The following is a 20923-nucleotide window of genomic DNA, read 5'->3' as shown; positions in this document are numbered from 1 at the left end:
CATGTGGCTTCTGACTCCAGTATTCAACAAGTTACCAATGACTCTCAATTGCCAAATCTAATGGCCTTTTTTCAAATCTCATGCTTCTTGATCACTCTGAAACTTTTGACACTACTGATCACCCCTTTCCAGGGAACTCTCTTCTCGTTAGGTTTTCAGAACACTGTTCTCTCTTGGTTCTTCTACCTGTTATGAGTGCTTTTCAAGGACCCTCCCTGGATCTTCATTCAGAGTTGAGGAACCTGGAGCCTTGAGGCCACATATAGCCCTCTCAGTCCTCAAGTGCCGCCCTTTGACTGACTCCAAACTTCACAGAACAAATCCTGTTAATAAAAGGATTTGTTCTGTAAAACACGAACTCAGTCAAAAGGCCACACCTGAGGATCTAGAAGGCCACATGTGGCCTCAAGGCCGTATGTTCTCCATTCCTGATCTAGATCATACTCACACATTCAGGATCCAAGGATATCCCCCAAAGCTCTGTCTTGGATCTTCTTCTCTCTTTCTTCTATATTATCTTATTTAGTGATCTCGTCAGTTCCCAAGGGTTCAATTATTATTTCTATGCAGATCCTTCTAAGATCCACACATCCAGATCTATTCTCTTTTTAGTACTGTTTCACAAAATTCTTTTTTAGACTTCTTGAATTATACAGACACCTCAAACTCAACAGGTCCAAAACAAATCTTCTCTTTTCCTCTAAACTCTTTCCTCTTCCCAAATTTCCTTTCACAGTAGAGGGGGAATATCATCCTCCCAAACACCCACAATAAAAACCCCTCAGTATCAGCCTAACCGCACATTATTCAATCTTGTTTCTACCTTTACAACATCTCTCCTCTAAGTCCCTTTCTTTCCACTCTCGCAGCCAACAAAACCTTGGTATAAGCCCTCATCACATCAAGCCTCAACTACTGCAATATTCTTTTGATTGATCGCCCTGCCTCAAGTCTCTCCCCATTCCTTTCCAAGCAGCCATCAAAGAGACTTTCGTAAAGTACAAGTCTGATCATGCTAGCCTATTACATCAACAATATTAATGTCATCCTATTACCTCTAGGATCCAATATCACCTTCAATACCCCAGCCCTGTCCTGTCTTCTAGGCTTCTTAAACTTTATTCCACTGCATGTTCTATGATTCACTTATAACAGCCTACTTGCTAGTCTCTGAACACAATACTCCATCTCTCAACTGTGTGTTTTAGCACTGGCTGACTTTTCCTGGTCTGTCCCTCCCAACCACCTCCAGCTATTAGTGCATTTGCTCTGAAATTACCTTCCATTTACTCTGTATAGAACTTGTATATACGTGATGTCTATATGAGCTCCTTGAGGACAAGGTTAATGGTTTTTTCCCTCATTCTATCTGTAGCACTTAGAACAACAATGAGGGCTGCCTTAATCAGACCACATTTGGTGTACTGTGTTCAGTCTGTAATATTATAGTTTAGTAATTAGACAATAGGCTAATTAGTAATTTAGTAATTAGCGAATATGTAGTAATTAGTTGGAATAAATCCAGAGAAGGTAAGCAGGGCTATGAGGGCTCTGGTGTGAGGCCATGACACATAACGGTTAGTCGAAAGAATTAGGAATGGTTAGCTTGGAGAAGAGACCATGGGGAAGGAGACGAGATGGAAGGTAAAGAAAATAGATGATGGTTGGCTTCACGTATTTGAAAGACTATAATGAGGCTCCACTGGCTTGTTGTAGTGGATGAAAGTTGTGAATGACCATTAACTAATTAAGTTTTTTGCTACAAAATAGTAGCTTTCTCTTTTCTTCTTAGATCTATTTTGCAGGACAGTCACTAGGATTTATATGAGCTGCTTGTTAATAACAAACTGTTTTGTACTTTAAAGGTGTTAATGATATACCCAGAGTTATCTTTCCTATAATGTTGATGGATTTACACCAATCCATCTGTACACTCTCACTAGGACCCAGGTAAGCAATGGCATGGATGTCTGTGAATACCAGCCATGGTGAGGGGCTTAGTATACAGTTAAAGAACAATAGGTTTCCACCCCTTGAAACTAATCTGGCTTTGCCTTATTGTCACTGTACTATGGCCACTAAGCTAAGTACAATCCCAGGTAGCTTTTACTTTTGCAAACTTACGAAAGAGGTACTATGATGAGGAAAGGTCCATTGATACGCTTGTGTTCCATGAGGTATGTAATTAAAGCAATTGTCTGGATAGTTTTGCCAAGGCCCATTTCATCTGCCAGGATCCCATTCAGATTATTATTATACAAGGACACCAGCCACTCCAAACCCTTAATCTAAAAAGGACAAAAATTCAAACATAGGTAAGTAACATTAAATTGGTTAAAGAGAAAAATATACTTTGAAAAGAATCTCAAATGACAGAGCCTCTTCTTAAAAAGTAGGAATTGGTGATGAATTGACCAAATAATAAGGAATCACTTTCCAACTTATTCAATATAGGCTAACATATGACTCTAGAGACTGAGAATTTTTAAAAAGGTACAAAAAAGTATAATTATTTTTAAGTGGAATATGATATTTTTCTCATGGAAATCTGGGATCTCAGAACAGAAGCAATAAAGCTCACTGACCTAGTCAAGTTTTAATTTTTTCAATTCCATTTTGCCTCTAGAAATTTCCACAGGATAAAGGCTTCTTTCTGTGAAGCCTCATATCTGCACTGAGCCAAGACTTTGTGGAGTAGGTCTCAACAAGGGGTTAGCAACAAAAAGGAATCATGTCCAAATAGAGAAACAATGAGACATACTACTTGAATCAATTGCTCTAGTTCTTTTTACAAACACTCTATTTCTTCTGATGCTATTAAAAAAACGCCAGTTATTTTGCCCATTCACTCAACCAAATCAAGCACCTATTACATGCAAGGCATTGGGGATAAAAATACAAAACAAAAAATAACTCCTGGAGCATACATTCTATGGGGAGGAATACAACATTTACACATCTAAGTGCAAGATAATTTGAGGTGAAGAAGAATACTAACAATTATCAGGTTTAAGAAAAACTTTCTGTAGGAGGTAAGACCTCAAGGAACATAAGGGCTATAAGTGAGAAAGTACATGGCAGACATGGGAGACACAAGTGCCTTTGAAGAGGAACAGACAGACTCCCTCTATCCCTCAGCAAACTACCCCTTGTAACGAATAAAGCTAACAGCCTACAAACAGTCTAACAAGAGGCATGTGCAACATAAAGTGCCCACTGTTTGCTGTCTCTCTATTGGGAGAAAAAAACATGTTTTATCATGTGTCCACCAGGTCAGTGCATTTCACTTCTAACTACTCTATTTTAGCAGCTTAAAAAGTAAACATGGTATTCTTGGCTATAGAGAAAAATGATTTGTATTAACATCTATCTGGGAGATAAAGATAAGTATGGCATTCTTCAACTGCTATAATGAACCCACTTTGAGGACATATATTAGAAGAGCAAAAGCTCCACCTGACTGATGCTTGGAAAGGTATGTTCCAATTCTCTCTCTTACCTGGTATTGTTTGAGTACACCATTCACCATAAGTGTAGACTGTTTGTCCACCCTTTCAGTGACTGCATGGGCCACAGCATAATATGACTGCAGACCACGAGCAAGGGCCTGGGAGACACCATACTCATCATCAACATCTTGCTTGGCATTCCTACAGTTTGATTAAAAAAAAAAAGTCAGGGAACAGATGCTTGATCTTTGTAATAAATACCAAAACAAATTTCTTCAGCCATGGTAATACCAGTCTACTCCACTGCTTTGTAATGTGGAAAATAGGTACCATAATATGGCACTGTGGGATAAGCTACTGGGCTAGAAGCCAGAGGACCTGAGTTCCTGCTCTACTACTTATTGTGTCTCCTGGGGCAAAGCACTTTATCTCCGATTTGCTCAACTGTCACACGAGAAAGGTTTGATAAAGGACATCGCTAAGTCCATTCTAGCTCTAAAGCCTCTAATCTAAGTACATTTTGTAGATTCTTGGGTTCTCAGGGTTATGAAATGTGATGCAGCAAGTCAAGGACAAGCCTGAAGTAAGCTAGACACCTAATTCCACTGACTGCTACTGGCTTGGGCATAATTATCCCTCAGTTTCTCCCTGCATAACAAGTGACTCATCACTTGTTTTGCGGATAAAGACAAAAACTAAACATGCAGAATAGCCAAATGTCTCCAATTTAACAAAAAAAATCACTTTTAGGCAGAAGAAGCCAAAAAAATGTGGGTTCTTTCATGTAAAAGGAAATGAACCTATAGTGAAAAGTTTCTGAAAAAAAAAATCTCTACAGAAACGACTGTATCTGACTTTGGTTTGCACATAAAATTTTCCAGAGGACATTACCTGAAATTTTTACTTGTGTCCTGTGATGGAAGGTCAGAAATAGCTGGGTTTCCCTACCTATTTTCTAGTGTCTGGTACAAGGTTAGCTATGAATCCAATAAGATGACTTATTAGGTAAGACCTCTATTCACACTCATATTATGTTTCTTATAGGGTGGTAAAGGGTTCCTCTTACTCAATAATATGTCTTGCATCCACTTCAGAGACATCGTCACTGTCTGGATCTGGGATCTTTTTCTTTTCATCCACAGGGAGGGTAGGCTGTGCTGGTTGTGGCTGCTCTTCCTCTTCTTCCTACCAATTCAACAAAATCCCTTGTTAGTGAGAACCCATTCACAGGATATGCATATGTAGTATTAAGACATTAAAAATACACCATGATTTCTGTAACGGGCAGCTCTACAAAAAGGAATTCTCTAAGAGATTTGTGCTCTAGGGCACAAGAGGTGTGAACTACAACTTTCAATATTCAGTGAGCATTCTGTCACTCAAAAACTTACAAAACCACTTTAAAGTGGTAGTGAACTTGTCTGGAAGATGAATTGAACACTAGATTGTGTCCTTTTTCCCTTCTGAATAATTTTAAATTTGGTGTTATTCTAAACTTGACAAACACTAGCAAACATGAGCATTTATTCCCATATACAAAGATGATGTAAACGAAATTGCAAATTTTATCATCTACAGCTTTTTATGTATGATAAATTCAACAATTTAAGTTTTAAAGCTGTCCTGCTTATCTCTGTGATTTTTTTTTTAAGGCAGTTGGGGTTAAGTGACTTGCCCAGGGTCACACAGCTAGCAAGTGTCAACTGTTTGGTCCGAGGCCGGATTTGAACTCAGAGGCTCCTGACTTCAGGGCCAGTGCTCTATCCACTGTGCCACCTAGCTGCCCCTATCTTTGTGATTTTGTGAACTTCTTTCTATATATTATCAAAAAAAAAAAAAGCTTCAATGATCCTTATTTCTTCCTTTAAATTTGGCACCACTATCATTAGTCTCCTTTTCCTTGCCAAATCCCAATCCTGTGACAAAACACCCTTGTAACAAATAAGCACAGTTTGATAAAAACGAACCCATGGCTTGGCCACATTCTTAAGACTTAGACCTCATCATTCTGCAACTTGGAGCCACCATCTACTTCTAGGTCAGAAAAATATATGTATTTTTTTCATATGGCTACTGATAGCTAAGATTTCTTCCTTTGAGGACTGCTCATTCCTAGGCTTTGAATTTTTGCCTATTAGGAAATGATCTTCTTATATATACTTGAACTGGTTCTTTAAATATCTTGAGTACTGGGCTTTTATCAGAAAAATTTTCTGCAAAGACTTTTTCCTTAGTTAACTGTTTTCCTTCTAATTTTAAATATGCTGATTTTATCTGTATAGGCTTTCTATTTTATGTAAACACAACTGTCAATTTGATGTCCAATGAATGTCTTTCTTCTTTGTTTGATCAAAGACTCTTTCCTTATTCATGGTTATGAAAGGAATCTCTTTCCTTCCCTCTTTCTCTAATGCTGATGATATGATCTTTTACATCCAGGTAAATGGAACCAACATGAGATGCTAGTGAAAACCGAATTTCTGCCAGATTGCTGCCCAGTTTTCTCACCAGTTTTTGTTAAATACTGAATCCTTACTTTAGTAAATGGGGTCTTTGGAGTTGACTTAACACTGGTAACAGGTTCATTTGCTTTTGCATTTTGTGTACCAAATCTACTACAGTAATAACCTTTCCTACTATTTAAATAATACCAAGTAGTTTTGACGATAACTTTGTGATATAGAGATCTAGTACTTCCAGGTGTCTTTGCTTTACATTTCTTTTCATTTTCAAGATTTTTAATCTTTTGTTACTTTAGAAGTCATGATTTTTTCTAGTTCCAGATAGTAATATTTTTTTTGATAGTTTGATTGGTATGGCACTCAATAACTAAGTTAGTTTGGGTAATATTTTGATCTTTTTATATTGGCATGGATCAATCATAAGCAATTATTTTTAAAAGTTATTTATGTTTGTTTTTATTTATAAGTGTCTTAGCTGTATTCATATAGTCCCTTTCTCTGTTTTAGCATGTAGATGCTCAAATATTTTATAGATTCTGTAAGTATTTTGAATAAATTTCTTTTTATATTTTTCTTGCTAGGTTTAGTTGGGAATTTACAGAAACACCAATGCTTGTGAATTTTATATCCTGCTACTGGGTTAATGTTTCAATTCAAGTTTAAGTTGAATTTCTAGAGTTATTTAAGCAACTTATCATATACTAAAGGCAATATATTTTTTTCTCTTTGCTTATGCTTATTTTTTGGGGGTGCATGGGAGCTTGCTATATTCAGCAAGTATTTTAAGCATTATATTAATAGTGCTGAATTAATATACTTATTTTATCCCTAATCTTATTGGAAAGGCCTCTTGTATTACTCTACTCTTTACTATATTAAGTAAAAGTCCATTTATTCCTAGACGTTTTAGTGTTTTTAATAGAAATGGATGCTGTATTTTTGCCAAACACCTTTTCCACATCTACTGAAATAAACATACAATTTTTATTGTTGTAATTAATATAGTCCCTTATATTTATAGTTTTCCTAACACTGAAGCAAGTCTGGCTCTATAGTATAAACTCAACTTGGTCACACTGTTATAATCTTTTTAATATGTTGCCAAGGCCTCTCTGCTAATAGATTATTTAATATTTTGTGTGTGCTGATCTTCATTAGGGATACTAATCAATAGTTTTCTTTTTCTATTTTCTTCCTCTATGGTTTAAGTACCGAGTCTATATTTGGGCTGGGCAGGTAGGTGATACAATGGATAGAATGCCAAGCGTGAAGTCAGGAAGACTGATCTTCCTGAACTCAAATCTGGTCTTAGCTATGTGACCTTAGACAAGTCACTTACCCCATTTGCCTCAGTTTCCTCATCTGTAAGATGACCTGGAGAAGGAAATAGTAAACTACTTTGGTATCTCTGCCAAGAAAATCCCAAATAGGGTCACAAAGAGTCGGACATGAATGAAATAATGAAATAACCACCACTCTATTTGCGTCAAAGAAAGAAACTGGAAGGATTCTTTCTTTTGCCATTTTTGCAAACAATATATATAATTTTCTGTTTAATTTGTTGCTGTTCAGTCGTTTTACAGTCATGTCTGACTCTTTGTGATCCTGTTAGGAGTTTTCTTGGCAAAGATAATAGAATAGTGTGTCATTTCTATTTCCAGCTGATTTTACAGATGAGGAAATGAAGCAAACAGGGTTAAATGACTTGCCCAGGGTCACACAGATAGTGTTAGAGTCTGGATTTGACCACAGGAAGATGAGTTTTCTTGACTCCAGGCCTGACACTTTATCTACTGTACCACCCAGTTGCCCTACTGTTTGACAGAATACATTTATAAAATGTGCATACCCTTTGACCCAGCAACAGCACTTCTAGGGCTATATCCCAAAGAGATCATACAAATGGGAAAAGGACCCATATGTACAAAAATATGTACAAAAATATTCATAGCAGCTCTTTTTGTGGTGGCAAAGAATTGGAAATTGAGAGGACGCCCATCAACTGGGGAATGGCTGAGCAAGTTGTGGTATATGAATGTAATGGAATACTACTGTGCTATAAGAAATGATGAACAGGCTGACTTCAGAAAAACCTGGAAAGACTTGTATGGTCTGATGCTGAGTGAAGTGAGCAGAACCAAGAGAACTTTGTACACAATAACAGCCACGTTGTGCAATGACTAATATTGATAAACTTAACCCTTCTCAGCAATACAAGGATCTAAGACATCGCCAGAGGCCTTGTGATGGAAAATGCTATCCACATCCAAAGAAAGAACTATGGAAGTTGAATTGCTATCATTTTTTTTTCTCTTCTGTTGAGTTCTGGTTCCTCTTTCTAATGGTTCCTCCTATTGGTTTTAATTTTTACTTACAACTTTACTAATGTGAAAATATGTTTAATAGGAATGTAAATGTATAGCCTATATGAGATTATGAGCCGTCTTGGGGAGGAAGGGGGAGAAAAATTTTAAACTCAAAAGCATATGGAAGAAATTGTTGATAAATCAAAATAAATAAAAAATTTTAAAAAATAATAAAATAAAATATGTTTAAAAAAAGAATACATTTATAAATCCATTTGTTTCTGGTTATTTTTAAAATTTGAGACTTATTCAATTTCTTTTTTGAGACTTATTTAAATTCTTTATTTTTTGCTCTGTTAATCTGGGCATATTATATTATTACGAATATTTTAAATGTTTTGTTGGCACATAGTAGGGAGAAGTAGTTTGTAATTATTTCCTTTATTCTTCATTTGTTGAGAATTCTACTTTTTAAAATTATTAATACTGGCAACTGTATCTCCTCTCCTCAAAAGTCAACTAGCTAATGGGTTGTCTTTCTTGTCTTGGTTTTTTTAAATTTAGGGAGGAAAAAACCCCAAGTTCCTTGCAGTCTTTTGTTAAACTCTTCTTTGATTTTCAGAATTTCCACTTTGATGCTTATAGTTGTGGTTTTCACAATTTTTTTTTGCTTTCCTAGTTTTCTTAGTTGCTTATCTAATTCACCAATTTGTTCTTTCTCAATTTTTCAGAATTTGTTAAGTATGAATACTAATTGTTCTTTAAAAGTTTGATACAACTCCTTTATGAATATCGGGGCCAGGAATTTTTTCTTTCGTAGTTCCTTTACAGTCAGGTCTATTTCCTTTTCTGAGACTGGACTATTTAAGATTTCTATCTAGTCTTCTGATAGTTTGGGTATTTTGTATTTTTGAATTCCTCTTTTTCTTTTGTGTTCTGTTTTGTTAGCAAATAATCGCATAATATGTTCTAATTATTCCTTTATTTCTTCTGGCTTTGCTGTGACTTCACCTTGTGATATTTTACTGATTTTCTACTCTCTTTTTAATCAGATTAGTAAAGGGTTGATCAAATTCATTAGTCTTTTCAAAGACCCAGTCTTTAGTTTTACTAATCATTTCTATGGGTTTTTTCCTCTCCAATTTATCAATTTCCTCTCTAACTTTTTGTCTCTTCCTTTGTGTTAATTTTAGGTTATTTTCTCATTTTTAAAATGCATATTCAGTTCATTAATCACCTCTTTATTTTGTTAATGTATGATTGTAAGTATATGATTTCTCCCTGAGGACTACTTTAGCTGCATCTCAGAAATTTTGGTATGTTTCTAATTTCCCTTTACATAGTCATTTCTATGATCTGTTCTTTGACCAACTCATTATTTAAGATCTCATTATTAAATCTCCATTCAGGTCTATATCTTTTGTTTGTGATCCCTAAACCAATTTCTATTCTTGTTGCATTATAGTCTGGAAAGTATTGACTTTTCTGTATTGTATTGTGGATTGTATTGACTATTTCTGCCTTTATGGTGTATATAAATATACATATATTCTTTCACTGTTCCATTTAGGAAACACCTTAAGTCTTTTAATTCTAGTTTCTGCAGAAATTTCTTTCATTCTACAGTTTGCTTTTATCTGTTAGATTTATCCAAAACTGATAATGTGATATTGAAGTTTCCTGTCACTACTGTCACAGTGTCTTCTCAAAGGTCAGATAGTTTCCTTTGTGAATTTGGATGCTAAGACATTTGAAGTGTATTAAGTTTGTTATTGATATTAGTTTGTTGTCTATGGTTCCTTTTTATATAACAGTTTCCTTGTTTACCCCTTATTACTTTTTGAATGTTCCTTTTTGCTTTATCTGATAGCATAATGATGACTCTGGCTTTTTTGGATTCACTTGTTGCATAGTGAATTTCTTCCATCCCCTCATTTATTTTGCTAGTCCCTTTGCTTTGAGCCTCATGCATCACTCACTCCTCTCTAGCCCCCTTTTCCCCCTCTCCCCTTTCCATGTACCTTCCCATGTTGCAATGTGATCCCATGAAAGAAGCATTTACCTGTAGGCAGGGTGAGGTGAGGTTCTGTCCTTAACACCCCTTGTCTGCCCCTTAACTGGTACCTCTACCAGATTTCCACCTTTACTTGTTTCCTTGTGTACGTACAGAAAAAAGTATCTTACTGGTCTTTCTACTGCCACTCTGCTGCTTGTGCTGTCTTCATTTACTTATTCATATTACATTTCAGTTGTCTGGGGTGTGCAAGAAGCAAAATCAATTTCTTCAGTACTAGTTTTCATTCTAAAAATGCATCAAATCCTTCTTTACTAATGAATGTCTATCTTTCGTTCTAGTTAAGTCCAGATTTACATGACAGGTCACCTGAGTTCCAATGCACGTTGGAACATACTATTCCAGTCCCATATCCTTTTTATAGCTAATGGAGAATGGTTTTGTGTTATCTGAACATCTTTTGTATTTGAAGGTTTTTCTCCTGATGGCTTGCAGAACCTGTCTCTGAATTGAATTGTTAAATTTAACCAGTACACATCTTGGAGTTTGCAGCTTTGGTGTTTTGGGTTTTGTTTTTTCCTGGAAGCAATCTGCAAATTCTTCCCACTATAATTTTGTTTTTTATGTTTAGAAGCTCTAGGTGATTCTCTTGTACTATTTTCTTCATTACAGTGTTGTAGTTGTTTTTTGTTGTTGTTGGGGGGGGGGTCCCTGTTGTATCTTTCTGGAAAAGCTATGATCCTTAGGTTGTCTCTATACAACCTGTCTTTGAGATCCCTATGTTTTGCTGGCATACTAAGTGTATTTTCTTTTAATGTTGTTTTTTGCTTCTCTTCTTCTAGGTTGTTCTTCACTTTTGTGCATTTATATCCTAATCTATTTTCTCTTTTGTTTCTTTGGTGAGGCTTGCCATTGCAGATTTAAATTTTTCTATTCTATTCATTATTTTTGCAGGGTAGAGCATACATTCTGCTCTCATAATTCTCATTTCTCTTTTATAATACTCAAGAACAGCATATGGTGGTTCCATGTTCTCAAATTCCAGAGGTCCTCTGTGTCATCAAGCTTTGGATCATTTTCCTTCATTTTCTACTATTTATACATAGGTGCCTGAATTTGTTTATTAGCTACAGGCCATATTTCCTTATGTTGTTACCATTTTTCCTGCTGATTTATCTGTGTTCAATATTTTTGAGTTTTCTTCTTGAAATCACCAGCTCTTTCAGACTCCTCTCCCTACAACTTATTTTCCTAATTCACTTCCTGATGTCCTCCTCTCTGATTGTGGTTTTCTTGATGGCTGGATCTTAAAGTATCTCAGCTTCTTCCCATACTGGGTAATTCACCAGCCTATGTCTCTGTCCTAACTGACTTTATCCTAGATAGTCAGAAATAACCCCACCAGAATCCTGTGCTCTTTCCCTCAGGCTTGGTGGAGTGCTGCACAGATTCTCACGCAAGGTGTGCCATTCTGGTGACCTATTCCGCTCCGTCTATTCCTTAGTTTTCCAGGCCAACGCTAGCAGTTCAGAACCTACTTTCCCTGGAACCAGCAGTCCAGAACTTTTAAGTGCTGATGCTTCCAGGATGCAGCCCCCAGCAGGCTTTCACTTTTAAAAGGATATGGTCAACTATCAGATTGGCTAATATGACAGAAAAGGTAAATGACAAATGTTGGAGGTGATGTGGGAAAATTAGGACACTAATGCATTGTTGGAGGAATAGTGAACTGATTCAGTCATTCTGGAGAACAAACTGGAACTTTGCCCAAAAGGCAAAAAACTGTGCATACCCTTTGATCCAGCAGTATCACTACTAGGTCTGTATCCCAAAGAGATTTTAAAAAAAAAAAGGACAAAAGAAAAGGACCTATATGTACTTACACAAAAAACTTATAAGAGCTCTTTCTGTCATGGCAAAGAATTGGAAATGGAGGGAGATGCCCATCAATGGGGGAATAGTTGTGGTATATAATTGTGATAGAATACTATTGTGCTATAAGAAATGACAAGCAGGACGCTTTCAAAAAAAGTGTAAAAATTTTACATGAACTGATACAAAGTGAAGGGAGCAGAACCAGGAGAAAACTGTACACAGTAACAGCAATATTATACAATGATCATCTGTGAATGATTTAGCTATTCTCAGCAATACAGTGATCCAAGACAATTCAAATGACTCATGATGAAAAAGGCTATCTGCCTCCATTCACTCTCCACATCTCTATTTCTTTTCTGAACTTAACATATTTCTTCACAAAGCTGTGCACATGTGTGTTTTCAACCCCCCTTCCCTCTTTTGTCTAGTTTAGAGATAAGAGTGATATTCATGTTGGTGCCCACTTACATTACCATTTCCTCTGTGTTTGTATCCTCTTCTTGCTTACTTCAATTACAAGAAAATAATAAATTCCACTTTCTTAGTGCATTTTTTCCCTTTTTTTCTTTTGAAGACCATCAAAACAGTACAAATACACCCTCAAGTCCTCTGCTTATCTTATTTAATTCTCTTTATAAACTTTGAAGACATTAAAGTTCTGAAAAGATACTGTTTCTTCTCCTACTATTAAAACACAAGCAGTTCATATTTCTCTTGATTTCTCATTTCAAAGTTTCTGCTATGCTCTGGTTTTTTCATTAGGAGTGCTTGAATGTCCTCAACTCCATCACAAATTCATTTTTCTCTCTATAGGATTATTGTCAGGTTAAGTTATTTTTCACTGTAAGCCTTTATCTTTTGCTTTTAGAATATCATATCACAAGATATGGTCTCCTTTGCAGTACTAGATTTCAATTCTAATATGATCCTGACTGCTATTCCTGGGTACTTAAACTCTGTCGTTATGGAAGCTTGAAACAGTTTTTCTTTGACCTATAACCTCTGAATTTTATTTTCATTTAGTTTCTTTTAGTAAGCATTCTATTACAATGGATCTGGACAGTCTTCATTTCTCATTTCTTTAAAATGGTATTATACCTTTTTTTGGTCTTGGTTTTCAGGGACTCCAATGATTTTTAGTTTCTCTCTCCCTGACCTAAAGATGACTTCCATTTTCTTCTATTTTTCCTGCTTCTAATTTAGTTCTATGATTTCTTGTCTCATGATGTCACTAATTTCTGTTTGGTCAATTTTAATTTTTAAGGAGTTCATTATTTGGGTAAAGTTTTTCACCTTTCTGCTGTAAACTGTTTGCTGCTCCTTAAAATGTTTTTATTCCAGAGTTCTTGATTAATTTATAATTCATGTTTAAAATTCCTTGCTTCATTTCATCTATGTATTCTTATAGTTCTTGTGGTCAAGTCATTTCTTCCTCTGAGAGACTTTCTATTTGTTAAGGAGTTATTCTCTTTAGGGTTGGACTTCTGGTTGTCTTGAGATGCACAAAATTTCTTTATCACAGTTGCTATCTTGCTTTGTCCAGCCTCAGTTCCTGAACTGGGATTTTGGGTCAGGGCCAGGGATCTCTCCCCTCCCCCACTTTGGGTGGGGTGGTTGGGCTCTGCTGGGTCTATTTCTCAGTTACCCAAGCCTGCTCCCTTAACATTCAATCTACCTCATTATCTACCCTCCTCAGCACTGAAAAATTTCAGGCACCCCAGAACAGTTCAAATTGAGATAAGTGGATGTTTAGGGACTTCTGGAAGAGTCACAGGCCATGTTATAGACTTCTTGAGCCTCATACACAGTGTTACAGTATTATGGGTACTGATAGCTCCTATCCCATATCTGTAATCTGAGTACTATGGGTTTCCAACTGTCCTGGAGCTTTCTTGTCTAAGCCTTCTGGTCTTCCTGCCCCAGAGTAAAGAGTACTGCAAGATTTAGATGTTCCTGAACATCTCTGATCTATACTAGCAGACTTCCATCTTGTATGACTGCATTCACAATTGGCTCTTCTGGACCACTTTTCTACAGCTTCTGATTATCTCTTTGTATAACCCTAGGCCAGATAAAGATACTTATTATAGCTTCTCCTTGGATTTCTTGATCGTTATTTGATCTGGTACTATTTCTAGGTCTTTGCTGTAGTAAACATATAGGAATTAGGCTTCTTTGTGACCACTTACTCAGCCATCTTAAACTGAAGTTCAATGTACTGAACTTTAGAGCCTAATCTCTCCACAAAAGAAAAAAAGTAGGCTCCAGCTTTCTATAATTTCCCCCAAAAATTTTTCTGTTTTGCTTAAATGTTTCCTTCTTTCTTTCTTTCTTTTTTTAAAAGATCCTTCTATTCCTGTGCTTATTACTGTTTTTGTTTTTATGCTTTTTGGTGAGGCAATTGGGGTGAAGTGACTTGCCCAGAATCACACAGCTAGTAAGTGTCAAGTGTCTAAGGCCGGATTTGAACTCAGGTCCTCCTGATTCCAAGGCCAAAGCTCTATCCACTGCACCACCTCACTGCCCCTCCAACAATTATTCCTCCTCTTCTGAACCAGTTTCTAGAAAATACTGTGGCTCCAATTCTATATTCTAATGCTGACCACAGTTATTCTAATCTTCCTCAATTTACTGACTGAATGTAGCAAAGAATGATGGCCAGTTCTCTGTTGATAACACCCTTCAAAATTTCAAAGACAGCCTGGTCCTCAAATGACAGGCCAGTATTTACTTCTGCTGTTTGACCTGCTATAGCTTGCACTTCCTACTGGCAAAGTCTCTGAAACCTAGAGACCCCCTCAGTATCAAAACGAAGTAGTGGGGTAGAACTTTTGAGATGTCAGTTCTGCAATCCAACAATTATTTTTTTTTGGGGGGGGACTTTTTTTTTTTGGTGAGGCAATCAGTTAAGTGACTTGCCCAGGGTCACACAGCCAGTAAGTGTCATGTGTCTGCGGCCGGATTTGAACTCAGCTCCTCCTGACTCCAAGGCTGGAGCTCTATCCACTGTGCCACATAGCTGCCCTTCCAACAATTATTTTAAAGAGTCAACAGGTTTAAGTTTTAAGGAAACTCTTACCTCTTCCTCCTCTTCTGAACCACTCTCTTCACTATCAGATCTTGGTGCTACTTCATATCTAAACAGGGAAAATGTTCATGTTATTATATATAGAGAGAGATATAGCCTGCTATAAACATTAAAATAAATTGCTTCAAGTACTTACGGTGTTTATGAATGTGAACAAAATATCTTATTAGAATAAGAGTGATAAAACAACTTAAAGACTAGCCAGTGCTACAGACAACCATCTTACATACCCTGGATTCATCTCAAGCCATGCTTCCAATTGTCCTGCTTTGGGGGCATCTGTGCCAGTGAGGATTTTCCCACTTTCTACATGGATCACTTTCACAGGGAGATCACTCATCTGACTGGTTTCATCCAAAGGCTTGAAAAAAAACAAAGCATAAAATTTTAAGTTTTCACACTCACTTTAAAGTTACCTTAAATATCCAAAATTGACAAATTGAACTGAAGTCAATTTATTCTGAAGTATTCTTTCCACATGCAACTTTCTAACAAATATTTTGTTCTCGATTTTCTATTAATTATTCTATTATTATTAAAATATAAATAAGGTATATTTACAGAACTTCCCATCACCTACAGTCTATTCAGTTTCTGAAATACTATTGCCAAATTTCCTCAAATTGCACTTATTTCCAAGAAATGTTTATGTATCCTCACTATTTCCTGCAGAGCCAGCCTTCATGACAAGACAAGGCAAGGCTGCAATTCTGAAAAGAGAGCCACAAGTATCCTGCCCTTTGAGCTGGCTCTAAGTGCTCTCTAGGATTAACAAAGTCCACTTTACATAGTGTTTAATTTATTACTATTGTTAAAGTATGAAAAACAACTATTTATTTAACTTATTAATTTCTCTTGATTATATTTATTGCATTCCCCCCCCAAAAAAATAGAAAACAGGAATTTTTTTCTACTGCAGTGAAATGCTGACAAATAATTTTCTAATGCAAAATTTGATATAATTACATGTATTTAACAAAATATATTATTTTATTAAAGTATGAGGCTAGGTCAAGGTATTTTTTGTAAGAATAAAATAGACCAAACTTTCCAATGTTGGCTGACATTTCAATTTTGTAAAAATTTGTTTCCTAACCTCGCCATCTGGTCCAATGGCAGGTGTTTGCCCTTCTGCATTCTCTGCCTTCTGGAATGAAAAGAATAAAATTGATTATATAGCACTGCTGAGCATTCAGGAAAATCAAATGCCTGAAAATAAAATATAACCAAAATAACAAATAGAAAAATTTTATGTTACCTTCTTTTTCTTTTTCTTCTTTTTTTCCTTAGCAACCTGTGCAGCCTTGTGTTGTCGGACCAGTTCTGTAAGGTTAGCTACATATTCATCTGTTTGCTGAAGGAGGTATGCTAGGCGCTTATCTTTTTTCTGGTCAATAAGCTTCCTGTATCCTTCTTCATCTTCAGCCTACAGAAATTATAACTTATAATTCTGAGCATCATTTGCAAAAAGAAAGACTCTACTATGACTGAAAAAGTTAACATAAAACAGTCAGACTCCACTCCCACCCCCAAGACAGTGCCTCCAAGACTTTTACCATCAGTCTTCGCATTCTCTCTTTCTCAATTCGCTCATTCTCTTTCTTCTGCTCCCGCTCAGTATTGGCGTGATACGTAGCCACTGCTTTCGTAAGTTTTTGGATTTTGCCAGTGACAGATCGATGGTATTCTTTGAAATCCTTGGCATGTTGAAGAATGCTATTGAGGTATTCCTGAAATATGAGACCAGGATCTTTAAAATTCTACAGAAATTCTTAGACTATGACTTATTCAAGTTACGCAAAGAATACAGCGATAATAACTAACATGGGGTTGAGTGGGGCTCTGCCACCAGATGACAGTATCTGAGGAGTGTGCTTCCCATTCCCAAGGCACCGATGCTGGGAGCGTGTGGGTGAAGAAGAGGTTGTACGCAGGAAGAGTAGAGGAGGAAGCACCTATTACATCCTATTGCCTGACCTCAGGCTATCGTCATCCAAGAGTCCACTGATGTTATATCCTTCTCCTTCCTATGACTACACCTGAGTGGGGTAAGTTGGCTGTCTTGAGGATCCACAACACAAAGAATCCAGTAATTTACAGTCATGATTATAAATACAAACTGATGTTCCCTTTACAGGGCAGTTTATTTAAAAGTGTTTATTTCTCAGATTAAGTTCCAATAACTGCCAAGATGCTTTACTAGGACACACACAGCAATGGTTAATCCAAGGAAACACATATGAAGAGATATTGGATTGTTTGTAAGATTCACCTGGTGCTTTTGCCGGCGTTTCCGCTCTTGTTCAATCTTTTGCTGCTTCTCCAGTTTCTCTGTTATTCTAGCCTCACGAAGGGACTGCCGCTTACTGCGTTTGTAAGCCTTGGCATTCAGTGCAGTTTCCAGGGCCGTGTCTCTTCTCATGCATACCACAACTTCCTGACGCAGCTTTTAAATAAGTTCCCATTTTTAAAAAATTAGATACTATATGTAATCACATAACAGTTATAATTATACATTACATAATGGTCATAATGCCATCAAAAACTGGAAATAGTATTTTCTTCACTGCCTAAAGCATCAAATCTAAGTTTAGATAGGAACCCCGGCAAACAACTAAAAAGATTACAAATACAAATTGGGAGCATGGCATGTGTACTCAAATAAGAGAACAATCTTATTCAATTAGAATGCCAGTTTGTTTTTAATGCCATACAATTTTTTATTACTTATATCACATTCCTGAAATACCATTAGAAAAAAGTGAGATACAGAAGCTATTCTTAGACTTCATCTCTGTCCTAAACCTGATGTCACAGGGGAAATGGTGTAACTATTCTTCATGAATATAGATTATACCTAGATTGAACAATAAAAGAAAGGGAGTCAATACAGCTAACAGTTAAGCATGTGTGTTAGGAGCATGTTTTAAAAGGATAATTAACGGTTTTATTTCACTGTATTGACAATTGTCTATTTTTTTTTTGGGTGAGGTAAATTGGAGTTAAGTGACTTGCCCACGGTCACACAGCTAGTGTCAAGTGTCTGAGGCCTCCTTTGAACTAAAGTCCTCCTAACTCTAGGGCTGGTGCTCTATCCAATGTACCACTTACTTGCTCCAATTGACAATTATCTAAATGTAACTACTGTCTTTACTTGCAAGATGGATTGAGGTTTTTCTTTTTCTTTTTTTTTTACTGGAAGGGGATTTAGAGGAGGAAGGAAGGTAGGCACAGTGTTGAGCCACTGCTGCCACCACCACCAAACTCGAAGAAAAGAAAAGAAGGTCACTGAATCATTTCTTAAATGCACAAAAGAGAATAGAAGGAAATTCATAAGGAAACAGAGAAGCAAGACAGTTTTGAAAGTAACATGATTAATTTATTAAATACTTAAAAAAAACCCAAAAAGCCCAAATTGAATGTAACAGAGATTCACTATTTCACATACATAATCCCTTTTCTGCTCTACTTTGTATATGAAAATATTCTTTTGGAGAGAGTTTGTTGAATTCAGTACTTTAAAAAGTTTTAGGCAATATCCCACCCACTTTCCTCCTCTCCACCTAAATGAAGGCTCATCCAACACCGGCACAATGGTTCAGTCTCAGGAATGTTTCCGTTCTGGGTCTGACCCTACCTGTCTCTGGAAGTTTAGCAGTCTGAGTGCTTTGAGCTCAATGGTTGCTTTTGTTCTCAAGTCTCCAGCCAAGGACCCAGGAAGGTTTTCAAGTTCCTGAATTCGATGGGCAATCCGGGCCTGTAATCTGTTGAGGAAAAAGCAAACCCATTTACATAGGGAGTGAAGACATAAAAACGATTTTTGCTTACAATGTTTACTCTTGCTCAAATCATCTAATAAAAGACTTTCCAAAAATACAGCTCCTTAAATTGTGCCCTTACTTAGGGCAAAAAATGCTTTAGAAAAACATGTTGTACTATGAATGGACTGGTACAACACAGTTCATTTTAAAGGGACTCAAATATATCATCAAATTATGGCTTTGGAAACAAAATTACATATAGCAAGAGCCTTACATATTATAGCATAATGAGTTCATAAGATGGTTATATAAGACTAGTTAAAGGGAATTTCTTACAGATGGCACTTTTATACTGAGGTGTTCAATGCTTTAACATCAAAACTTTTCTGACTGCAAAGAGCACAGATTTCCTAAGAGAATACCACTGCAAAATGGAGCAGTGTGTAATATAATAATATTAAATAATAATAATAATGTGAAAGACTTTCAGAAATTAACATCTTCATAGCTTAGGAAAGATAAATACAACCTTGAGAATGGAAACCTAAGGCTTACCTATACTCTCTCTCTTGCAAAATTTCTACTGGATCAAGTCCTCTTGGCTTCTGAATTGGAGTGATTCGATTCTGTTTCTGATGGAGTTGAACCATGGGGGCAGGCTGGGCTGGCTGCCCAGGGGACTGTGTCTGTGGTGGCATGACAGGAGAAGCTGCAGGAGGTACTGCAGGGGGTGCTGGTGAAGGACGCCCAGTTGGCTGGGGAGGAATCAGTTTCTGAGGTGTGCTAGTGGGGGCTGCAGCATTTGCCATGGGTCCTATTTAAAAATCAAAATAGAAAAAGTAAACTGTGACTACTTTCATAACCTTAAAACCTTTAAAGGCAACTAAAACAAAAAATATGATAAAAAACCCAAATAGACAAAATCTAAGTTTATACTGAGGGAAAAAATATAAATCATAACAAAAAAAGTAACAAATTTATTTTAATAAACTTCTGATCTTTTTTGTATTTTTTTGTATTTTTATTATGACACTTCGATGGATGTGTGTGATCTAAAGTGGGTACTAACAATACTGACTACAACCCTCCCATGACACAGTTTCTCATTTTGTGAACTCTCTGTCTATAAATTCACAGAATCCTGTTCGAAAGGGTCATCCAACATATTTGGGCTTTGCTGTAGTTCTTTTTCCCCTTTATTAGCAGAATCGCATTTTCAGCAATCAATTTGGCAAGTCACTCACTTGGACCCAAACCTACAATGGCTGAGCTCCTCAAACATGCAAAGAGTATTCATGAAGTTAACATCAACAATCACAAGCTCCCAATAAAAATGGAAGGAGAGGAATGATCTCTTCAGTAAAATAAGCTGCGGGTCAAGAGGTAGTTTCTGACTGTACTTTGGATTAGCTATAATTACCCCACCCTCCCTCCCTGCTCCCCAACCACTATGGCTAAGATGGCTCTTGTTTATGCAGTACCAAATTCTTGCAAAATGTTTTACATGAGAAAATGCTATCCACACCCAGAGAAAGAACTATGGAGTCTGGATGCAGACTGAAGCATACTATTTGCTCTTTTTTTTCTTGTTTCCTCTTTCTTGTGGTTCCTCCTATAGGTTCTAATTCTTCCTTACAACATGTAAGGAACGTGAAAATATGTTTCATAGGAATGTATACATAGAGCCTATATCAGACTGTGTGCCATCTTGGGAAGGGAGGTGGGGAGAAAGGGTGAGAAAAATTTAAAACTCAAAAGCTTATGGAAGTGATTGCTGAAAATTAAAAATAAATTAATTAATAAATTTTTTTTTATATCATCTCATTTGGTTCCTACGACAACCCTTCAAGGTAGGTATTTCATACTATATTTCACATGGTAGGAAACAGATTCAGAGAGGTAATGTCACACTGCTCAGGGTCACGTAACTAGTATTGGAGGTAGGATATACAGAATATGGATCTT

General features: G+C 36.5%; 1 protein-coding gene across 1 annotated transcript in view; it reads right to left on the bottom strand.

The window, feature by feature from the left end:
* SMARCA4 (SWI/SNF related BAF chromatin remodeling complex subunit ATPase 4) overlaps positions 1–20923 on the bottom strand; it is a 121222-nt gene that overhangs the window by 44733 nt on the left and 55566 nt on the right. Inside the window, 11 exon segments of the mRNA XM_078153908.1 lie at positions 2125–2288; positions 3500–3650; positions 4516–4634; positions 15189–15246; positions 15428–15558; positions 16294–16344; positions 16456–16623; positions 16754–16927; positions 17470–17643; positions 18835–18961; positions 19514–19772. Of these exon segments, the coding sequence (XP_078010034.1) occupies positions 2125–2288; positions 3500–3650; positions 4516–4634; positions 15189–15246; positions 15428–15558; positions 16294–16344; positions 16456–16623; positions 16754–16927; positions 17470–17643; positions 18835–18961; positions 19514–19772 (1576 nt within the window).

This window comes from Phascolarctos cinereus, unplaced genomic scaffold (genome assembly GCF_003287225.1).
Source record: "Phascolarctos cinereus isolate Bilbo 61053 unplaced genomic scaffold, phaCin_HiC Scaffold_4;HRSCAF=312, whole genome shotgun sequence".
Taxonomy (NCBI): Eukaryota; Metazoa; Chordata; class Mammalia; order Diprotodontia; family Phascolarctidae; genus Phascolarctos; species Phascolarctos cinereus.
The sequence above is the reverse complement of the archived record's forward strand: the minus strand, read 5'-3'. Positions and strand labels throughout refer to the sequence as shown.